Below are 19,318 nucleotides of genomic sequence, written 5' to 3' on the forward strand. Positions count from 1 at the left end.
AGCTAAATAATTGGTAAAAATGTGAACTGACTATTTAGACTGTAAATCGTTCTGCATTCTAGATCTAGGAGATGACTTTCTATAATTCACTTTTAAGAGCTTGATTAATTCACTAATTGGCAAAGAGCTAGTACCACCTTCTCAACCTCTTCTCTGGAAATCTTTCACTACCTCTGTTAGGCAGCATGACTGATCAACAAAGATGGATTTTTTTCCCCATAGCCATTATCTAATTTTAATTTTTTCATTTTGTTTTATTTCTTCTTCTCCATAGTACATCTAATATGCTCCCAAGGGAACAGAAATATACTTCTGATTAGTGCATTACTATATTTAAAATTCTGATTAAATGAAAAGAGAGCTAGAAATTATCTACTACTTGAATTTTGAAAAATTATTCTTGGCAAAAAACACAGTACTGCGACAAGAAGATCATGTTATTAGTTACTATGACTGCAATATTAATTGATTGCTAAGCTGAAATGCCATAGGCCATGTCTTACTTATTCCCACAACTGTCAATGAAAGTTCTACTCATGGAATGAATAGAATTAAATAACCCAAGCCTCCCCCACTCCTTCCCACGCATATCTCTTCCTCGTATTGGATCTACTTAACAGGCTAATGATATATGAGCAAAATAAGTGGATCTAACCCTGAAATTCTGAGTTTGTGTTGAAAAAAAAAGTATTTTCTGTGGAACATTTTGTTAGAGCTCTTTTTGTTGTTTTGACTTTTAGCATTTTGGGGTGTTCCTTGGCTTTATGGAAGAAAAAGTGTGTGCCTTGGCATCTATTAGTATATAAATTTATTTAATTCAACTGGAATATTTGTGTTCATGCCTCCCAGCTGAATGAAATTTATCTCAGCAGAGTTTTATTTAAGACTGATTGTGGAAAAACCTAGCTTTAAAATGCTCACAATCTCTGATCTTCGGGTTGGTTAATTTGGAGGATGAGGCTTTGGGATTGTAGGCACTCCATTCCAAATACTTGCTGAGCCAGAGGCTGTAGCCTTGTGTTTAACAGCTGTAGTCATGTGTACATGAATTTTTCAGTGACATTTTTGAACCTGTGTGGCAGTTTATATGTTTTGAAATGTCACAAATTCTTTACAGTTTAAAAATCACATTTTGCAATTTACAATTACAAGTTAGAATGCAAAATATTGCAAAAATCCCTGTAATATTTCTTAGGAGGTTCAGTAGTTTGATTGTGTGCCTTTGTTTTGAAACAGTCTTTTGATTTTATTTGATCTTTGTCCTTTTTTTATAAAAGGCATAGAATGCTAGAATGGGTTGGAGTGAGATGAATGACTAGCTCTTGTTTCCTCTCCTTAAATGTTGTTTCAATTAGGCACCTGAAAGAAACTAATCCTTTTTGAGAAGTTACTAATCTTATGTGATGAGGGATCTGTAAGATTTTGTGCTTGCAATTTAATTCTGTGTTGGAGTTGCTTTCCTAGTTATTATTGTTATTCAGTGGCAGGGGCACTGAAACTCTCTCTCCTCCTTGGCATGTTGTTCAGCCATCTCTCATCAGAGAGCAGTGGCCTCATGAAAATTACAGATCAAATAAACCCTTATTTCAAATACTACTTTCTCTGTTCTGTCCTCATGAAATAACTCCTGCTTACTGTCATTTACAGACTGAATAGTCCTCCTACTTTAGAGATGAATGCTTAAAAATATTAGAGACTGCAGTGTGTTTTACTAGTCTTAATTTGTACTCCAGAGGCTCATATCTGCAGAGCTCAGGGCTTGATCCCAAATTTAGATCTGCATCCGATTATAGCAAACTGATTTTGAATTCTGCTTCCTGCAGCACAGGTGATATGGAATATCCTGGCTGCATGCTCTGAGGCAGCCTAATGCCCCATGTCCTCTAATTGGGGAATATTTGCATCTCATTTGAATAACAGTTGGAGTAGTTACAAAAATATGTTTTAGGGATTGTAAGGTTTTTCTCCTTGTTATAATAAAAACATATCAAATGTCAAATATTCCTCAGAAATATAGTTGCACCAATTTCTCCAGGGATATTTAATAACAGTGTTTGACTAGTATGGATTTAAGTGGACTATAACATAAATTTTAGTTTAGGTAATAAATTTGATTTATAGCCTTTTACCTTTGGCCAGTCTCAGCCTTAGTTCAGTTTTGCAAGATAATTTGCTCAAATGCTTTCCTACACGCAAGTCCTGCTCTTCCAAACTCAGTTTCTGATTTTTGGCTGTTGTCCCACTGGCAGAAAATTTCATAATTCTTGTTCATTCTGCTCTTCTTTGTACTTTCTATTAAAGAGCCTTCCTAGTCTGATAATTTTATGACTCTGTAAAATAGGAATGTTTCTACTGTTCTTTCAGTAAACTGGGGAAGTATGAGGGGTACATTTAAATTTTTTAAACCCCAGTTGAAGAATCTCACAAAATATACTGTCACCCAGATGGGCTGCTGAAACTGAGCACAAATATGCTCACTGTTCACCAATAATTTATATGATTCTTCTGATATGCTTCCTATTAGGCATCTTCCTATAATCCCTCAGATAGCATTACATTTATGTGGAGAGTCTTTTGAACTATACACTCAGGTTTTCCTTATTCATCCATGTTTCAGAAAGTCAGCACTAGAGAAATAGACCTATGTAATCGAATAATGTCTGCAATTCAATTGGTACCACTTTCAAGAAAATATTTTGAAAGGGTGGCATGCTTTGCATATATTCAGATCATCCTAACTCTGGGGTTTCTTGCATAACTGAATGAAAGAAAAATTGATATCAGACTAAATAAGGGATTTGTTTCCTGGAAACCCCAGCACTCTGAGTGATAAGGGCAAATAACTGCAAGAAAAAGATTTATAGTTGTGTGGAATGGAAGTGTTGAGTCTGTTTAAAGAGAGTGTTTAGTTACAAGTTTCTTCTAAATAAACTGATGACCTCTAATTCACTTTTGTTGAAGTGCAGTTTCTTTTTAATACTTCTTCTATTTTGCAAGAGCTATATATAACTTTTCTAGCTTTTTGAACTGCCAACAACTGTGAAAGCTGACTTGCAATCCAATCTTGTATAATATCTTTACTGCTATGACTTTGTTACCCTGCCTTCAATAGGAATACAGATCTCTACATAGAAGGAATTAATTCTCTTCAATAAAGAAACTAATTCTCTTTAATGATTTATTGTGCTGGAATAGCATGATGAGCATGCGTATAGTGTGTTCATTGACATGCATTCACCACATCATTGCTATGTAGCATCATTTGCTTTTGCATGTAAGTATCAAAACACTTCTTGTACCATTTTTGGGGACAGATCAATAGACCAATGGTGTTCTCCGTCATAGCAGCAACCCTGCTGACATTTCTGTCAGTTACTGTTTTAGAGGTCTTCTTGGGATTTTATAGCTCATTGATTACATTTCTATCCACCACTGCTCTGACAACTTAGTAGAAAAATCTTTTCTTGTCTTCATTTGAATAACTTGCATTTTATTGTCTTTTACATTCTGGAACATGAGCAGTGGGAGAGAGGGACAATATCTGCTGTGCACAGCTTCCCCTTGGTCTCAGTCCATCTGCCAGGGAGGACACTTAGTGATGTGCTGAGTTGGTCCTGCAGTCAACCTCAGCTCCTCTTAAATCAAGCTTTTTAGCTGTTCACCTGTCAGTACTCCTCTTGTTAGGCCCGAGGTCTTGTTGGTTACCTTGCATTAATTATTTTGTAGGAAACTTTTGGACACAGAAGATGAACTCTCTGACATCCAGTCGGATTCGGTCCCGCTGGAAGTGCGGGACTGGTTAGCTTCTACATTCACAAGAGAAATGGGAATAGTGAAGAGGAGACCTGAGGAAAAGCCCAAATTCCGAAGCATTGTGCATGCTGTACAGGCTGGGATTTTTGTAGAAAGGTGAGAGCTTTGTTTTCTTTTTACAGCAAGTACTGCATTTAACCACAGTGTCTGCCATTGAGGAGTGTTTAAATAGTGGGATGAACCGAAGCAAATCTTTAAGGCAGAATTTATGCTTCAATTTCTGCAGCCACTCCATTTTTCTATATAGAATTCCAGATGAAACCTCTAAATTTGTAAAACCTCCTAAGCCTTGGAAAATTCTGGTAACAAACTCAATGGCTTTGTAACTTCTACACTAAATTGTACCAAAGACTGTTCTAACATGAAAGAATAATGGGCTTGCAAAGGGACTTTTCTCATAACTTCATAAAAGATTACGTAAATCTTTGGGGTCAGACCCTTAAATAGATTCATGTTATTTCACAATAGCATGAATAAATAATATTTCTTTCTCTGAAAGAAAAATTTAAAAAAGATAAATTGTTCCAGTATGTTTTTAAAGAAGTGCTATTTCCTAATATTTTATTTGCTCTTTTAGGATGTACCGAAAAACTTCAAGCATGGTCGGTTTGGCTTATCCAGCAGAAGTGATAAGCACATTTAAGGTAAAAGAAGTTTAATCATTGTGGAATTTGAATGTATTTGCACTTAAGTTTAGTGACTTTTAGGGTCAAATGAATATTTTTCTGCTGAATGTGCCCTACCAGACTAAGCACACAGAACAGAAAAAAATAATAGTTAAACATTAAAAAATAACATATGATTTTGATTAATTCTGATTTCATTTAGGTCCTATTAGAGCAATAGAATGAAATTTGTATAGAAGTTCTTATAGAAATGTGAGACAGTTTTATCAGCTCCCAGTGGTATCGTAATCAGTGGCTCAGACAGCAGAATTTGTTTCCTTTTTAGGAAAGAAAAAGGAGATAGTGTTGGGATAGAGCTAACAAAAGAAGCTGAAGCTTATGGAAAAAGTACAGCATTTGCTGTAAATTTAAGGTATTACTCTAGTTGAGCCAAAAGATAATCTTTTATAGGAAGCTGAGTTCCAGTGTCCATGAATGCAATTAAAAACTGGTATTTCTTGAGGATGAAGTACCTCAACTTTCCCCCTGAAAGCCAAACAATTATTCTCAAATTGCTTTATGTTTAATGACATCAGTGTTAATGACATTGCATAATTACCTGTTTGAAGGGTGGTATTCAGAGTAGCTCCATAGGATTGTATAGAAAATTTGTACAGAGAAAGTTAAACTTGAAAGATTAAGACCTTTGATTCAAAGCATGTAAAGTGGCCTCGGTCATGATGCAAGTGTTTAATTCATAACTGACATGATTTTCTTCATTAATATTGAAGTAGCCATTGATGTGTTATCTACATTAGTAATTTGAAGGAGTTGGAAAATAAAACCAAACTCTCCCTCTTCTCTCTAAATACTAGCCAAATGGATGGAAATGTAAAGGTTTTTTGTTTTTTGTTGTTTTCCTTTTCCCTCATCTACAGGATGTTGATAAGTGGTCTTTTGACGTATTTGCCCTTAATGAAGCAAGTGGAGAGCACAGTCTGAAATTTATGATGTATGAGCTGTTAACCCGATATGACCTTTTGAACCGTTTCAAGGTCAGGAACAAACCACATATAAAAATATATATGCAAAAATACATGTGTCAAATTTAAAATACAAGAAAAACAGCATTGAAATGTTTTTTATTGTACAATGCAGTATAGAATTTCAAAGAGTATGGAAAATGAAATATTGTAAAATGCCAATAGTTCGACCAAATGAAACTTCACCCAGAACGTGCAAATTTTTCTGCAACCCAAAAAATGGAAAGCTTTGTAGACCCTTCTCAGGTCATTTGTGTTACATAAATAGATTATATATACAGACTATTTACTCAGCAGGTCTGCACCAGTGTCCCATCTTTATGGACCAAAAATTATTAAAAATGCAGAAAACTGTAGTTAGTCCTAAGTACTTTTTTCATGGTCTGGATCATGGTATATTGATCACCACTGTGCAGTGGCTTCAGCTGAACTTTCTTCTCCTAAACACCCAGGGGGGGATATATAAAGAGAAAAAATTGTTTTCAAATGTGTTTTTAGGGTTTTGCAATACAATATGGAGCCAACTTTGAAAGGCAGAGATAAAATATGGATCAAAATTATAAATTTAGTCTTAGCGTACCAAATGAAAGTTTCCTTACAGTTTCAAAATTTCTTTACTGCAAAAACTCTGTGTTCCTTTTGAAGAGGCTGTCTCACCCTGAAGTTTCTTGAATATTTTAATCTTAGGCTGGCAACCCAGCTTTTCCCAACAGGCTTTATTTGCTTGAAGTCAGAACCACTCCAGGGCTACCATTAGAACACAGACATGAAGTACACAATGCTACTGGCAGAGTGGGCTTAAGCCCATTCTCAGTCCCATTGTTTACATTGCAGGGTTTTTAAATAACAAAAAAATTATTAAGGGATACATAATTTTATTAAATGGGTGTTTTTTCCTCAGGCAGCAAATAAGCGCCACACAGCCACTCATTTGCTCACTCCTCTCCCCAGCAGGACGGGGGAAAGAGAATTGGAGGCGTAAAAGTGAGAAAACTTGTGGGTTGAGATATGTACAGTTTAATGATGATGGCGATAATAATAATAATATAGAAAATTAATATTTAAGAGAGAACTAAAACCCCAGAAGAAAGGCTGCAAAGGAAGGCACTGCCCAGCAGCAGCTGAGCCCTGCCCAGGCCGTCCCCAGGCTCCCGTGCCCGGCCGGGCTCCCCCAGCCTGGTGCTGCCCGTTTGGGGCCTTGTCCCCAGGTCAGCCTGGCCCTGTCCCGGCTGTGTCCCTTCCCAGCTCCTCCTGCACCCCGGGCCACCCAGAGCTGAGTGGGGTGGGGAGCAGAAAAGGCCTTGACTCTGCAGTTGCTGCTCAGCAGGGACTGAAACATCCTGGAGTTATCAGCTCTGTTTACAGCACAAATCCACAACATTGACCCATACTGGCTACTATGAAGGAAATTAACTATCCCTGGCAAAACTAGCACAAGGCAAAAATCAGTGGGACCAAATAGTGCCCGTACTTCACACATTGCCTGGAGGAGGGAAAGTCATTCTATGACATTAAAGCAAACCTTGCCTCAAGCAAAGTAAAACTGGTGAAGAAAAGGAGATAATCCTATTGTTAGACTTTTATCTGTCATGCCTGTAACATACGTGAAACCTATGCATCCCTGGTGCAGACAGACATGCCTTAAAAAGCATTTGGTTGATAGCTCTGCAGTGTCTTGTGCACGGTGTATGTAGAGAGATATAACATCTACAGAAATTGCGTGGAAACTCACTGGTGCAGTATGATATCAGACCTTTATATTTTAAATTTATCTTTTATTGTTTGCCCACTAGATCCCATGGTATCCCATCACTAGATCCCATCCCATTTGTGATTGATTTATTGCATGCTTGACTTTGCAGCTGTTGCAGGGAAAAAAATTATTTTAATGTTTTCTTGTCTGTAGATTCCTGTTCCCAATCTTATTTCTTTTGCTGAAGCTCTTGAAGTTGGTTACAGCAAATACAAAAATCCCTATCACAATTTGATCCATGCAGCTGACGTTACTCAAACTGTGCATTACATAATGATTCACACTGGCATCATGGTAAGAAGTATTGTGAAGTTCAATTTACTTCTTTTCTCAGACTCTGCTGTTTTGAATAAATGTGTACATGTTTCTTTTCTAAAGGAAAAAGCTCTGTTGAAAATCTTGCAGAGAGATTCAAGAACTACTGTTAGGCTGTGAACTTTATTTCATTTTAACAGTTCTTCCAGGCTGAACTTTTTCCAATGCAGAAGGAAAGAGGAGAAAAAATATCATCCTTAAATCTTTTTTGCTTTTCATTGCCTGGATTTAGGTATTTTAGATCATATATTTAATGAGATAGATTTGCAAGAGTGGGCAGGTGAGAATTTTTTTACTTTCACATCAGAGCATGGGAGGTGTGATCAGGCAAGGAAGCTTTAGTATCTGCAGAGGTCCTGGCTGTTGAAAGATGTACTGAATCAGTGCAGGCTTTGAATTGTATCATCATAGAATGGCTTGGGTTGGGAGGGACCTTAAAGACAACTCAGTTCCAACCACCCTGCCCTAGGCAAGGACTCCTTCCTCTACACCAGGCTGCCCAAGGCCCCATTCAGCCTGGCCTTAAACTCTGAAACTGCTTTTTCTTGCAGTTTTTAGCCTTCTTTAGCATTGCTCTTGCATAATTTATGTACCTGTAGTATGCAGGCTATTGCATTTGCCTTGAAACATCACAATATTTTTAATTATTTATTTAGGAACTTAAATTAATCTGTGCAAGCATTTTTATTTCTAAACACTTAAATTTAATACCAGCAGTAGAATTCTTCCCAGAATCAGATTGCAAGGCAAAAGTAAATACTGACCAAAAGAAAATGGATATTGCCGTCAATGTCTTTCTGATAATTTGTCTTCACTCTGAATACAGTTCTTTTAAAAAACCCAACAAACCAAAAAACAAACAAATGAGACAGCTGGGAAGAAATAGTGCTTGATTTCTGCTTGCAGAGCTGTGAAATGATTCCAGCAGATTTTGGAAAGGAAAAATTTGGAGCTGACTCTGGATGGTTTTGCTCCTATATATATAAAATAAGTGACAGTCAATCATTTATGTTAAGACTTTTTTCACTTAAAATGCCCTTGGCTTCAGGGTGGGCAAGGAAAGGCCCCCAGGCATTGCATGTTTTTATTCTACTGTTTGAAGGAAGTGTTTTGCCTGTAAGTGTTTAAAGCTATATTTTAATTCTAATACTACTTCTTAAGTGAAGCCTGGAGTCTTCACCAGTCAAGATTCCTTTTCAGATGGAGAAGTTTCTTGAGACAACACTTCCGTATCAGACTGAAGCAGAGGCTAGACAGCTCTTGCCAAGAAGAGTCCAAACCAAAGTTGTTGTATTCAATATTCACGTATCAAAATAATATTTTAGTAAAAAAAAATTATTGAAGATATTAGATTAACCGCAAGAGTTAAGTGAGCCATGTCTTTGTTGCAGGTATGCACCTGGATCAGGAACTTACCAGGAGGAAAATCCTTTTGTTTTATTATAAACATCCCTCTGGCCCATTGTATCTGGGCCTCTCTGTCCTTCAAAAAACCCAATAACATTCAGATTTTCCTTGTGATGCCAGGACAAAGTTCCAACTTCCAGAGCTGTCCTAGTAATTTTGGGACATTTAGCCATTGTTGAAACCACTTTGAAAGACACTTTGTGTGTCTCTGAACGCTGAATAAAGGAATCTGTTTCATATTTGAATATCTGCTATTTCACTGCATGCACATGAGTGTGAGAAAGGCCTTTCCAGCACAAGTGTTATAGTATTAGCATCCTTAACCTTCTAACAAATGTGATTTGAACAACTATTTTCAAACAAGTTTAGACTTTACTGCTGTAAAATCTCATTAATGTTGCAACACTGCTACAAAATATTTCTATAAAATTAGTCCAGGTTTAATTCACATTTTAATTGCTAAATTATGATATTGAATTGTGATATTTCCCTACCTGTGGCAGGAGGGATTGGAACTAGATGATCTATAAGATCCCTTCTAACCCTAACCATTCTATGATTCTATGATGCTGTGATACTGGAAAGTTCTTGGAAAGAAATCTAACTAGGACACCACTTAGTCAAGAGTGCCTTCAAACAGATGTACTTGCCAGGCAGAAGGAACATTTATGGAAATCAGTGTTTGAAAGAGGGCCTAGTGATTCTGCAGCTTGCAAAGTATTTCTCTCCCAAATGTCACTTGCAATTTGAGAAAGCATCAGTATTATGAAAATGTTCTATTTAACTTGCTGGATTTTTTTTTCCCCTGTTGCCTGGTTAACCCTCCAGTACCCTACTCAATAACAATTTGGAGTTTGCTTCTCAAGCCAACAATTTTCAGAGCATGTCCATTATAATGCTTTGTGTAAACTCTGCTGTATTTCTAATATATGGATTAGAGTAAATCTGATGCAATTCTAGATCAAATTCCTGTGGGGTTTTTGGGGTTTTTTTTGCAGATTGGTTTGCAATGTGAGGTTTTTCTGCTTTCATTGTCTCTTAAGGACATGATACTGACTTCATATCTTGCAGAGTTGCTATCTTCCTTGTTTATTTCTGAAACACATACTGAAGCAAACGTTTCCAAAAGCTGGAGTTTAGGAAATCTTTTGCATGATTCCTGTTGTTGAGGTCATATGTTTTGTACCTTTTATAGGAAGCTGGAAAACAGCGATATTTCCACATTTGCCAAAAAAATTTGGCTAATCAGAATTTATGCTTCTCCACAAGCTTCTAGAGAGATTCTGGTGAAGAATAAGACATATTCAGAGCTGCTGTTAAAGGAATAAAATAATCATTATATTTTTCAAAAGATGCTGTCTGTCTTAAGAAAGAAGATCCAGCCACCTCAGATCAATGTGTTAGAATGTTAGATATCACAGATGGCAGACAGTCTATTAACCTTCCCAAGAGATTAAATCCCAGATGATGCAACTGAAATGTATAACTCAAGCTTGCATTTATGAAGTTTTCATCTTTATAAAGGTTTAAGAATCTAAGTCCCAGGGAATACATCTTGTGAAGAACTTTTGAGTCATCGATCATCTTCCCACCATCCCTTTTCTCCTCCCACGTACCTGTATTGCTCAAAGTAAAAGGAAAAATGTCTTTACTGCCAATAAGTGCATTGTGAGACTCCATTTCTTACTCAGTTTTTAATCCATCATTCTATTAAAAAAAAAGTTTCAAACAGAACTCATAAGTTGAAATATATCTTTACATATAAGCAATACATAATACTTCCATGGAAGACATAATTTATATTAGCTATGACACCCACAATACATAGTATCTCTCTGGAAGGAAGCAGGTTTCAGCTCTTCTCAGTCTTGCAGACCCTCAGATACTCATTTTTTCCCTTTTCCTGTCAGAAACACACTTATTAACTGTCTCTGTAAGTGTTTTTTCTACTTGGAAATCTTTTAGCTAAAGTAGTTCTCTGGTTCTCTGATTTGATGACTGATCTCAATTTTGACTATGCTACTGTGTGTAGAATACTTGCTCTTCTCTATGAATGTATGAAGTCTCTGTGTAGCACATAGATGTCTGTGAGGAATGTTCTTCTGCTTATGAATGCACTGTCTAGCAACTAATTTATTTGCTACCAAAGCTGACCTTTGAAAAGGCATCTTAAAACAAAGTTTATGTTTAGCTTTCGTTACACTTTCTGTGTTTCTATTCTATTCAGTCTGTTGAAAACATTGTGAGAGCCAGGACTGGTCATGGCCTGGTTTTTTGGGATACACAATGTAATGAAGGTCGTTGTTTCCATTTTTAGAACTGCTTAGAGTACATTCTCATTCCTCTGTCTGTGACCTTTCTAAACCTATACTGCTTCACAAACAGTCAGTACTTGTTCCTCGGCAGCCCTATTTTGTCACGGCATGCCCTGTTTAATTATTCTCACATTGCTAATGAATCTTGACTCTTTTCTTTCTTCTTCTTTGAAAGAAGAACTACTATTGGCAACTTTTACTACATCTGACAGCTTATACATTCCATATCCATTGATGCACACGTGTGTGCATATTCAGGTGCATGAAGTTGAGATTATTCTTTGATCCTTTAGTACAGAAGCTTACTTGTACACCAAAGTCATCTGAAATATGTGTGGAAATGCTTGACTAGAATTTGACTTAATCAGTCCTATGACTGTGGGGTTTAATTATCATATGATTTTTCTGCCCCCATCTTTAGATGGAGTAAATTTTCTCCTCAAGGACTTTTTGTCATTCAAGAAATAGAATTTGAAAGAAGATAACAGAGGTTATTTTATAAACTGAGCAACATGGAACAGCCTCATTTAGCAAGAGTTATAAAAGGGCTCAAAACTCCAGGGTCTGCATTATTTTGTATACATGACCTACATTACCTTTTGTTCTGTGTGACTGTATACTAGCCTTATGCACTTTTTGGTTGGCTTTTTTTTTTTTTTTTTTTTTTTACATCAGTACAAAGTATGATAAAATTTAGAACAGAAAAATCTCCCATGGACCTAATTTTAGTGCTATGTACACTGGTAAAATATAGATAATGGTAATTTTGTACCTTCAATTTATAATTAACTATATATAGAGTTTACTAAAAGACAAATTATAACCTAAACTTCATATAAGGTTTTTTTAGATTAATATACTGTAATTTGGCAAGGGCTATGTGTGGGCTAACAGATTACATACTCAAAGCAGTTGCAAAGTGAACTGTGTCATTCTTTTGATAACTTCTTGTATTTTTGGCTGCCAATATTTACTTTGCTAGTGACCATAAGGATGTTAACTTGGTCTCAGAGAAATCATAAACAAAAGGACTTATTTTATCCTACAGTACTGAAATGTTATGGATGTATAGTTATCTGGAGTAAGATAAGAGGAAAGTTTATTTAAGTTGAAGGTAATGCAAAACATTTTCAGTACTGTAGGGTTTAATCTGAGTTAGACTATTATCAAATATGTGATTATGATTTGTTTTTAATTTACCAGCACTGGCTCACAGAACTGGAAATTTTAGCAATGATCTTTGCAGCTGCTGTCCATGACTATGAACATACTGGGACCACAAACAATTTTCATATTCAGACAAGGTAAGTGATGTAGTCTCCTAAGAGTCCTATCTGGAGTTTGCAGTTCATTCAGTTCATTGCTGACCTGTTTCATAACTCCTACTAATAAAGGCAGGAAGTAGCCAGGTCAGTCCTGGTTTTACAACTTGCTTCCTTGACTTCTGTCCAGTTAATGGGATCAGTCACATGATCAAAAACTGAGGAAAAGTAATAAGATAGCTCCATAAAGCCTGAAATAATTCCATTTTGAAGCTATGTCAAGAGAAAGTTTGAGAAGCTTCAGAATACACAGAACATGGACTTGAAACCTCCTCACCCCTCTATTTGCTCACTTAAATTCTGATACTACTGACTCAAAACCATCTTCTGCTGTATCGCCATAAAAATGCCTCCTCACTTACAGCAATGTGCTTACATTTTGTTTCAATTTGTGTATTAGCCTTAGAGGGTCCTGGTGCAGATGGAGAAACTTTCAAAACCAGCTTTAGAAATACCTACCATGAGCTGTCTCCTAGCATTTTTGAAAGCAACTGCAGTAGATATGAAAAAGAATTCTAGGAAGGAATCCAGTTTGAAAGTTAGGCTAGCTATGTTGTCCTGCAGGTGCAGCATCTCATTCTAGCTGCTGTTACTGTACAACAGCATATAGTTCTCTCCCTTAAAATATTGTCATCTTATCAAAGGAAAATCCCTGACCAATCCATTACTTGGTGAAAAATGGTACATCTGATACTTAGCCTAGTACAAATGGTCTTATTTTGCTATTACACTAAGCTATACATTGTTTTTACTATCCTCAGTTGAGAAGTTTGCTCTAGCTGCTCTTTAAAAAAATAATCAGTATAGCACTGGCGTATTCTAACAAAACAGCTCAGTGGTAGAAATACTATTACTTTGAAAACAAGCATCCTTGCACTCACTTATATGGATCAATTGCCCAATGACTACATTTAAATTAAATCTATGACATGGTTTATCTACAAGATGTGGCTTTCGTTAATGAAAAATGCTAGATTTGCAGCTGAAATAGAGACACAATTATTTTCTCCCTCAGCATCGTCTGGCTAAAAATAAACTTCAGTTTGTAGTTCCAAGTTTATATTAGTTTTCTATTTTTGTCCTTAATATTTTGCTATGAAGTACTGCAAGAGTGGAAAACTAATTAAGCTGATAGCGTTTGAATTTTACTCAAGCATACTTGCAAGCAGGTATTTGTTATGGGATATAGCTGATTCTTCTCTCCTTGTGTAATTTGTCCCTGATGTGCCATCCCTGACTGTGATTCCAAGCATCTTTTGCCTGAGGAAAAAACTGATGGAATGGCTGCCAAAATCATAGCAAATTTTAGCACTGCTTAAACCTAGTCATAAGTAGCTATGTTGATCAAAATGTGCTTCATAAACATATGTGATTGGCATAGCACACATTTCCCCATGATTTTAGTTAGAGTATGGATGTAAACATATTGATTATTTAGGCTGGCTATGGTTTGTTCCCTCTAAATAACGTTTCCAATCCTATTTTAATTATTTAGATTCTTTGGTACCATGCATGACACTATATACTGCTGCTCAACAGAACAAGAGGTTGAATTTTGCTTATGTATGTCAGAGTAAACTGCACTGCTAAATCAACACACCTTTCTTCTGGTACAGGCTTGTCACTGCACCAAACTGAAATATTCAGGAATAGTTTTATCAGAACAGAATTGTAGCAGAGAGGTGATTCCTGAGATTGCCTAGCAGGTCAGATCAGGTCTTGGGGGAACAAATTCCCCAAGAATTAATGGTATTTGAAGCTAAGTATGATAAATCCACAACACATCAAAACTTGTGAATGTCTCCGCGTAATTGCACATTAGTCTTTGATTAGGAAGAAAAGGATACTGGTAAGTGTGCTAACATTATGGCACAAGTCTGTAATTTTTTCTGTTTTTCTGAGGAAAGGTTTCTCTGCTTTTCTGAGAAAAGATGGTGGCTGTTGAACACATAAAAATTTGAAACTTTTAATACTTTATTACAGGATCTTCTGGTAATGAGTAGCATAGGCCAAAGCACATCTCTCAGAGCAGGGGGAGTAACTTCTTAATATCCATGCTATGTGTGGAGCCCTGCTGCTGATGAACACATTGCATTTTAAATTGTTGTATCGTGTAAGTGTACTCTTGTAGCCTAATTAGAGCATTTCTTATGCTCTGTGATCCTGTCTACAGAAAAGAAGCTCAAAGTTCTCACCAGTTTTTGCCACAGTTAGGTCATGTCAATAAAACATCACACATTTTAAAATATGACTTTCTCATAAACAGTGTGTGCAGTGGTATAATGATAATTTTTAATGCATTTAAGATGGAAATTTTATTGGTATTTGATAGAGTAGGAACAAATAAACATCATTTGATATATCTATATCTATCTCTATATATGTATATAGTCAGTATTTCTCACAGAGAATGCACAGTCCTGCCTTTCCCAGTGCCATCATCAGAACACTATTACAAAATCTGCCTCTTTTTCCCCACACAAGGTCAGATGTTGCTATATTGTACAACGATCGCTCTGTTCTTGAAAATCATCATGTAAGTGCTGCTTATAGACTCATGCAGGAAGAAGAGATGAACGTCCTGACTAATCTAAACAAAGATGACTGGAGGTAAGTCTTGCTGCGACATTCAAAAATACTTCCAGTATTTAAAAATAATAAAAACCACCAGGCTTTCCCTGTGGAGTCTATTTTAAGAGTTCAAATTACAGGAAGTTGACAGTGGAAAAAGAAATGGATATTTAGAGCCCAGGGAAGGCTTCTGTGGTGTTTGGGAGAATCTGTGTAATTTTCCAAGTGAGGTTGTTTATTTGAGAGGTGCAGTGCTGGAGTGTGTGGACAGAGTCTCAGGTGAGGTAGCTCTTTGGGCAAACCACAGTGCTGCCTGAGCTGGGTTGCCTTTGTCCAACATAACCAGTGGGTTGGAATCACAGTGCACAGTCACACTCTGCTGCCAGCTTGAGCACTACTGCTCCTGGGATTTCAGCATAGTCACGTCTTGGTTAAGCATTAAAAAATGAATTGCGAGGACAGTCCAAAAATGATAAAGGTCCAGAAGAGCTACAGGAATTTCTTTTTCTTCTTAATTTTAGTGTAATTCCTGAAGAAAATTTGACCAGCTGAAAGAATAAGTATCATAATTGATATATCACAAATAATAAGACCTGTAAGGCTAAAATTCAAGTGTTAGATTAAGACTCTCTCCATTATTAAAAAGGAAATGTTATCTTTGTATATCATTGATGGATACATGTTGTATTTAATATATGAGTCTTCTGTGTGTTTCTGTAAATGCAGATATTATTCAGTGGCCCTTAAAAACCCTTGCAGGCAGGTGAAGTTCAGAGAAATATATTCTGCTAGGGGAAGGTCTCCCACTGTGAATGATGCTACCATGAATAACAAAGCTAAACGCTGATTTATTTGTATTTTCACAAAATTATACATTTATGAAAGAATATGTGAACACCAGATCAAATTTTGCTGAGGTGTATATTTACAGATGGACTGTTTTATGTGGTAGATTTGCATGATTTTACTTATTTACATGATGAGAAAACCCCTAAAGAAAGCATTTACTGAATGTAAGTCTGCTGGCCCTTCTGGGTTTCAATTAATTATAATTCTGTACCTGTTTAAAAAAATATTAAAAACATTTATCATTTTTTTATTTACTGCAAAGTGAGAGAGGAAACATGCAATTTTTAGTTCTTTTAAAAGAATTCTCAGAGAATACTCATTTAGATTTAGTTATCAGAAGGTTTGTGTTGCATATTTAGTTCTGGAGAAATTTCTCCAGAAGTAAATTGTAAACTTCATTGATAACTATCTACACATCTAGATTTTCAATGCCAACAAGGGCCAGCCTTGTTCCTCTTGAAACTATTTTGGGCCTGATAGTTTTGGGGCTGGTAGGTCTCTATTTTTTCTTGTCCTAACTATTGAGTATGGAGACAATTATTCTGCCAGTACACAGCTGTCAGAAACTCATGTTGTCTTTTAAACCATAATTTTAGTGGGAAAATGATTTTCAAATCTTCAGATGTGTTGCCTTGAGTATGTTATTTTGAAGTGCTGTTGTTTCATGTTGCATCCTACCAGAGGATGCTTCTGAGCAGAGAGGGGCTGCAATTCTTCAGCTGAATTTCAATTCAGGAGTGTTTCAAGGCTTGAAAACACTTGTGTTCATCCCCAGTCCTGGCTTCTTCATCACTGGAGACAACCATAAATAGTCTGGGAATTCCTGCAGCAACATGCAGTAGCTTCAGCTGATAGAAATCAGGCTTCCAGCTTTCTGCCAGTACAGTTTATCCCAGTCATTCCCTTTTGTTATGCCACTGAGAAAAAGAGTAATAAGATGAAACCCAAATATTTGCAAATGGAAAGAGGAACCTGTGATTTCCAGGTTGTGATGTTCATAGATACTGCTCTGGTGGACTGCAAACAAAAGAAAGGGGGGAATGTGGTAGGCTCTTCACATTTTTGAAGGCCACTCTTCTCTGCATAGATTGTTTGGGAAGGTCTTCCCATGGTTCTTTGTCCAGATCAGTTGTGGACCATTTTCTCTAACTTCTGTTGCATTTAATTTCTCTGTGGTTTTTGAACCTGTGATAAAAGACCACATTCTTTTGGAACTTGCTCAATCACACACTGATTCTATTTACACTTCTTTTTCAGTCTCTTCTCACTGTAACCCAATTATGTTTTCCTATATGATCTTACTTTAGTTTTGCAAATTTTGTTTGTATAGAGTGGCTACACAGATTCTATTATATGCAGCGATTTGAAGCTGGTGAGATTTGACAACCAGAGAAAAGTAGAATTTATCATCTCTTTTTGGGCATACTCAGTAAAATGTAAAAGAAATGTATGAATTGAGTAATAAGTTCAAGAAGCTAAACGAGGACATTCAGTTCTGTGTTTTGTCACTTACTCAGCAATTACAGTCTGTGCTTTGAAGCAAGCAGTAAATTCCAAAGTGCTGGTCTGTGCCAACCTGCACAACCTGTTGCAGTGTGATACTTCAATTTAGAGGGTCAGTCATGGAAATGACAGTTTCCTGGTATTCATTTCTAATATCCAGAAATTCCTGTTACCCTATCATTTCATTGGTGCAATGATGGATCTAGTAGCCACTTAACAGAGACTCTTCAATTTTCTTATTATTACTTGAGTGAGATTCTTGGATCTATACTGAAATTCGTACTGTTAAACTAACAGTTTTGACGGTTGCACCGAATCAAGTTGGCAGTAAATTGAAATGATAATCTGTTAAACTTTTTAATGTACTTCCTGGCACTGATTAATTTCTTTACTTCTGTCATATCTATTTTCTTTAGTTGCAGCAATTTAATTTTTCAAAAATTTAACACTGCTGACTATTTAAACTGAGGTTCTGCTAATTATTCTAGCAAGATGAAGCAAAATGACTGAAATTACTTTATAGTATTCCATTCTCTCTTCTACATATTAACTTTAGGAAGATAAATGTGCTAATAAACTGCCAGCTTCAATTAAGTTTAAAACTTAGGCTTCTGCTCTGAGCTGGGGAACACTGACAGCATTCTGAGGAAGATGTCCTTTGTGGGTAATGCATGTGACATTCATAGAAAATTTTCAGTCTTGACTCTGAAAATATGTTCTGGTCTTTGATATTGCTTTGTTTCTTTCACTTAGTGCCCTTAAATATCTAGAGATCCTCATTTGTCCTCCTTTCTCCTTTGATTTACTAATGTTCCAGCACCCCATACGTAATGTCATTGTAGGTGGTGGGGCAGTATTAATGTCTCAAACCATCCCAGTCCTAAGGCATACAGTGAGATATTGCCTGATTATAAAAAAAAAAAACAAACAAAAAAACAAAACAAAAAAAAACAACCAACCAACCAACCAAACAAACAGACAAATAGAGGAGTATGTATTCTATATAATGCAGAATGAACAGCATTCTTTCACAAAGTGCCTTGAGATTCTTCTGTCTGAGGATTCTTATAATTTTCAGTTCCCACTTTGCTTTTGCTCATCTTGGTCTGTTCTTGCATTTTTTGATTAATTTTCAGCTAACTAAATGTCTTTGTCATGGAAAAATCCAGGTAAAGCTAGTTTCTATCTATTGGCTAACTACTTTTTCAGGAAATTCATGTGCCACTCTTTATCTCTTTATTGCAGCATTGTTCATGCAATTTTTTCACATAGGCTTGCATGTATGTTTTTTTACAGTATCCTATCCATAGGGTTTATGGCTGTGGGAGGGTTGAGAAGGGATGCCAGCACAGAACATGACAGTTTACTTAAGTAAAATGGAGATGGGTAAACCCAGTAATCTTCTGATTTTGGGCCTGAAAGATTGCCTTGTGCTGTACGTGAATATTGTTACCACTATCCTTCATAGTATGACATCTCTGTATCTTTTTGCCATGGTAGCAGGTACCTGTATTATCCTGAGGCTTTTAATGGAAACTGCCTAATGAGGATGGGAGAGATTTCTGTACAGGGATTACCTATGGGACCAGCTGAGGTCTCCCATGATGTGGAAGTTGAGACAGTCTTTTTTCCCTAGGAAGCAATTTGGTAATGGGATCAGTCCAAGATTAACCTACTATGCAATGGTAGCAGATGAAGCGTTTGTAGCTCCAGTAGAGCTTCACCAACCATTCCCCATCAGGTTTCAATTTTCTGTCCTCAGATTATAGTGGATATGGGTACGGGCAGTTAGCAACTGCAGGAATCTCCCTTCTGCTCTTAT

General features: G+C 36.5%; 1 protein-coding gene across 9 annotated transcripts in view; it reads left to right on the plus strand.

Annotated features, from left to right (window-relative positions):
• Nucleotides 1–19,318, plus strand: part of PDE1A (phosphodiesterase 1A) — a 149,064-nt gene that overhangs the window by 96,502 nt on the left and 33,244 nt on the right. For all 9 annotated transcript variants that reach the window (XM_083865749.1, XM_083865745.1, XM_083865748.1 and 6 more), the window contains 6 exons: nt 3,727–3,909; nt 4,391–4,457; nt 5,357–5,473; nt 7,368–7,508; nt 12,455–12,555; nt 15,058–15,183. In XM_083865749.1, coding sequence (XP_083721875.1) covers nt 3,727–3,909; nt 4,391–4,457; nt 5,357–5,473; nt 7,368–7,508; nt 12,455–12,555; nt 15,058–15,183 — 735 coding nt within the window. The remainder of the gene's footprint in view (nt 1–3,726; nt 3,910–4,390; nt 4,458–5,356; nt 5,474–7,367; nt 7,509–12,454; nt 12,556–15,057; nt 15,184–19,318) is intronic.

Source organism: Zosterops lateralis, assembly GCF_965231275.1.
Source record: "Zosterops lateralis genome assembly, chromosome: 7".
Taxonomy (NCBI): Eukaryota; Metazoa; Chordata; class Aves; order Passeriformes; family Zosteropidae; genus Zosterops; species Zosterops lateralis.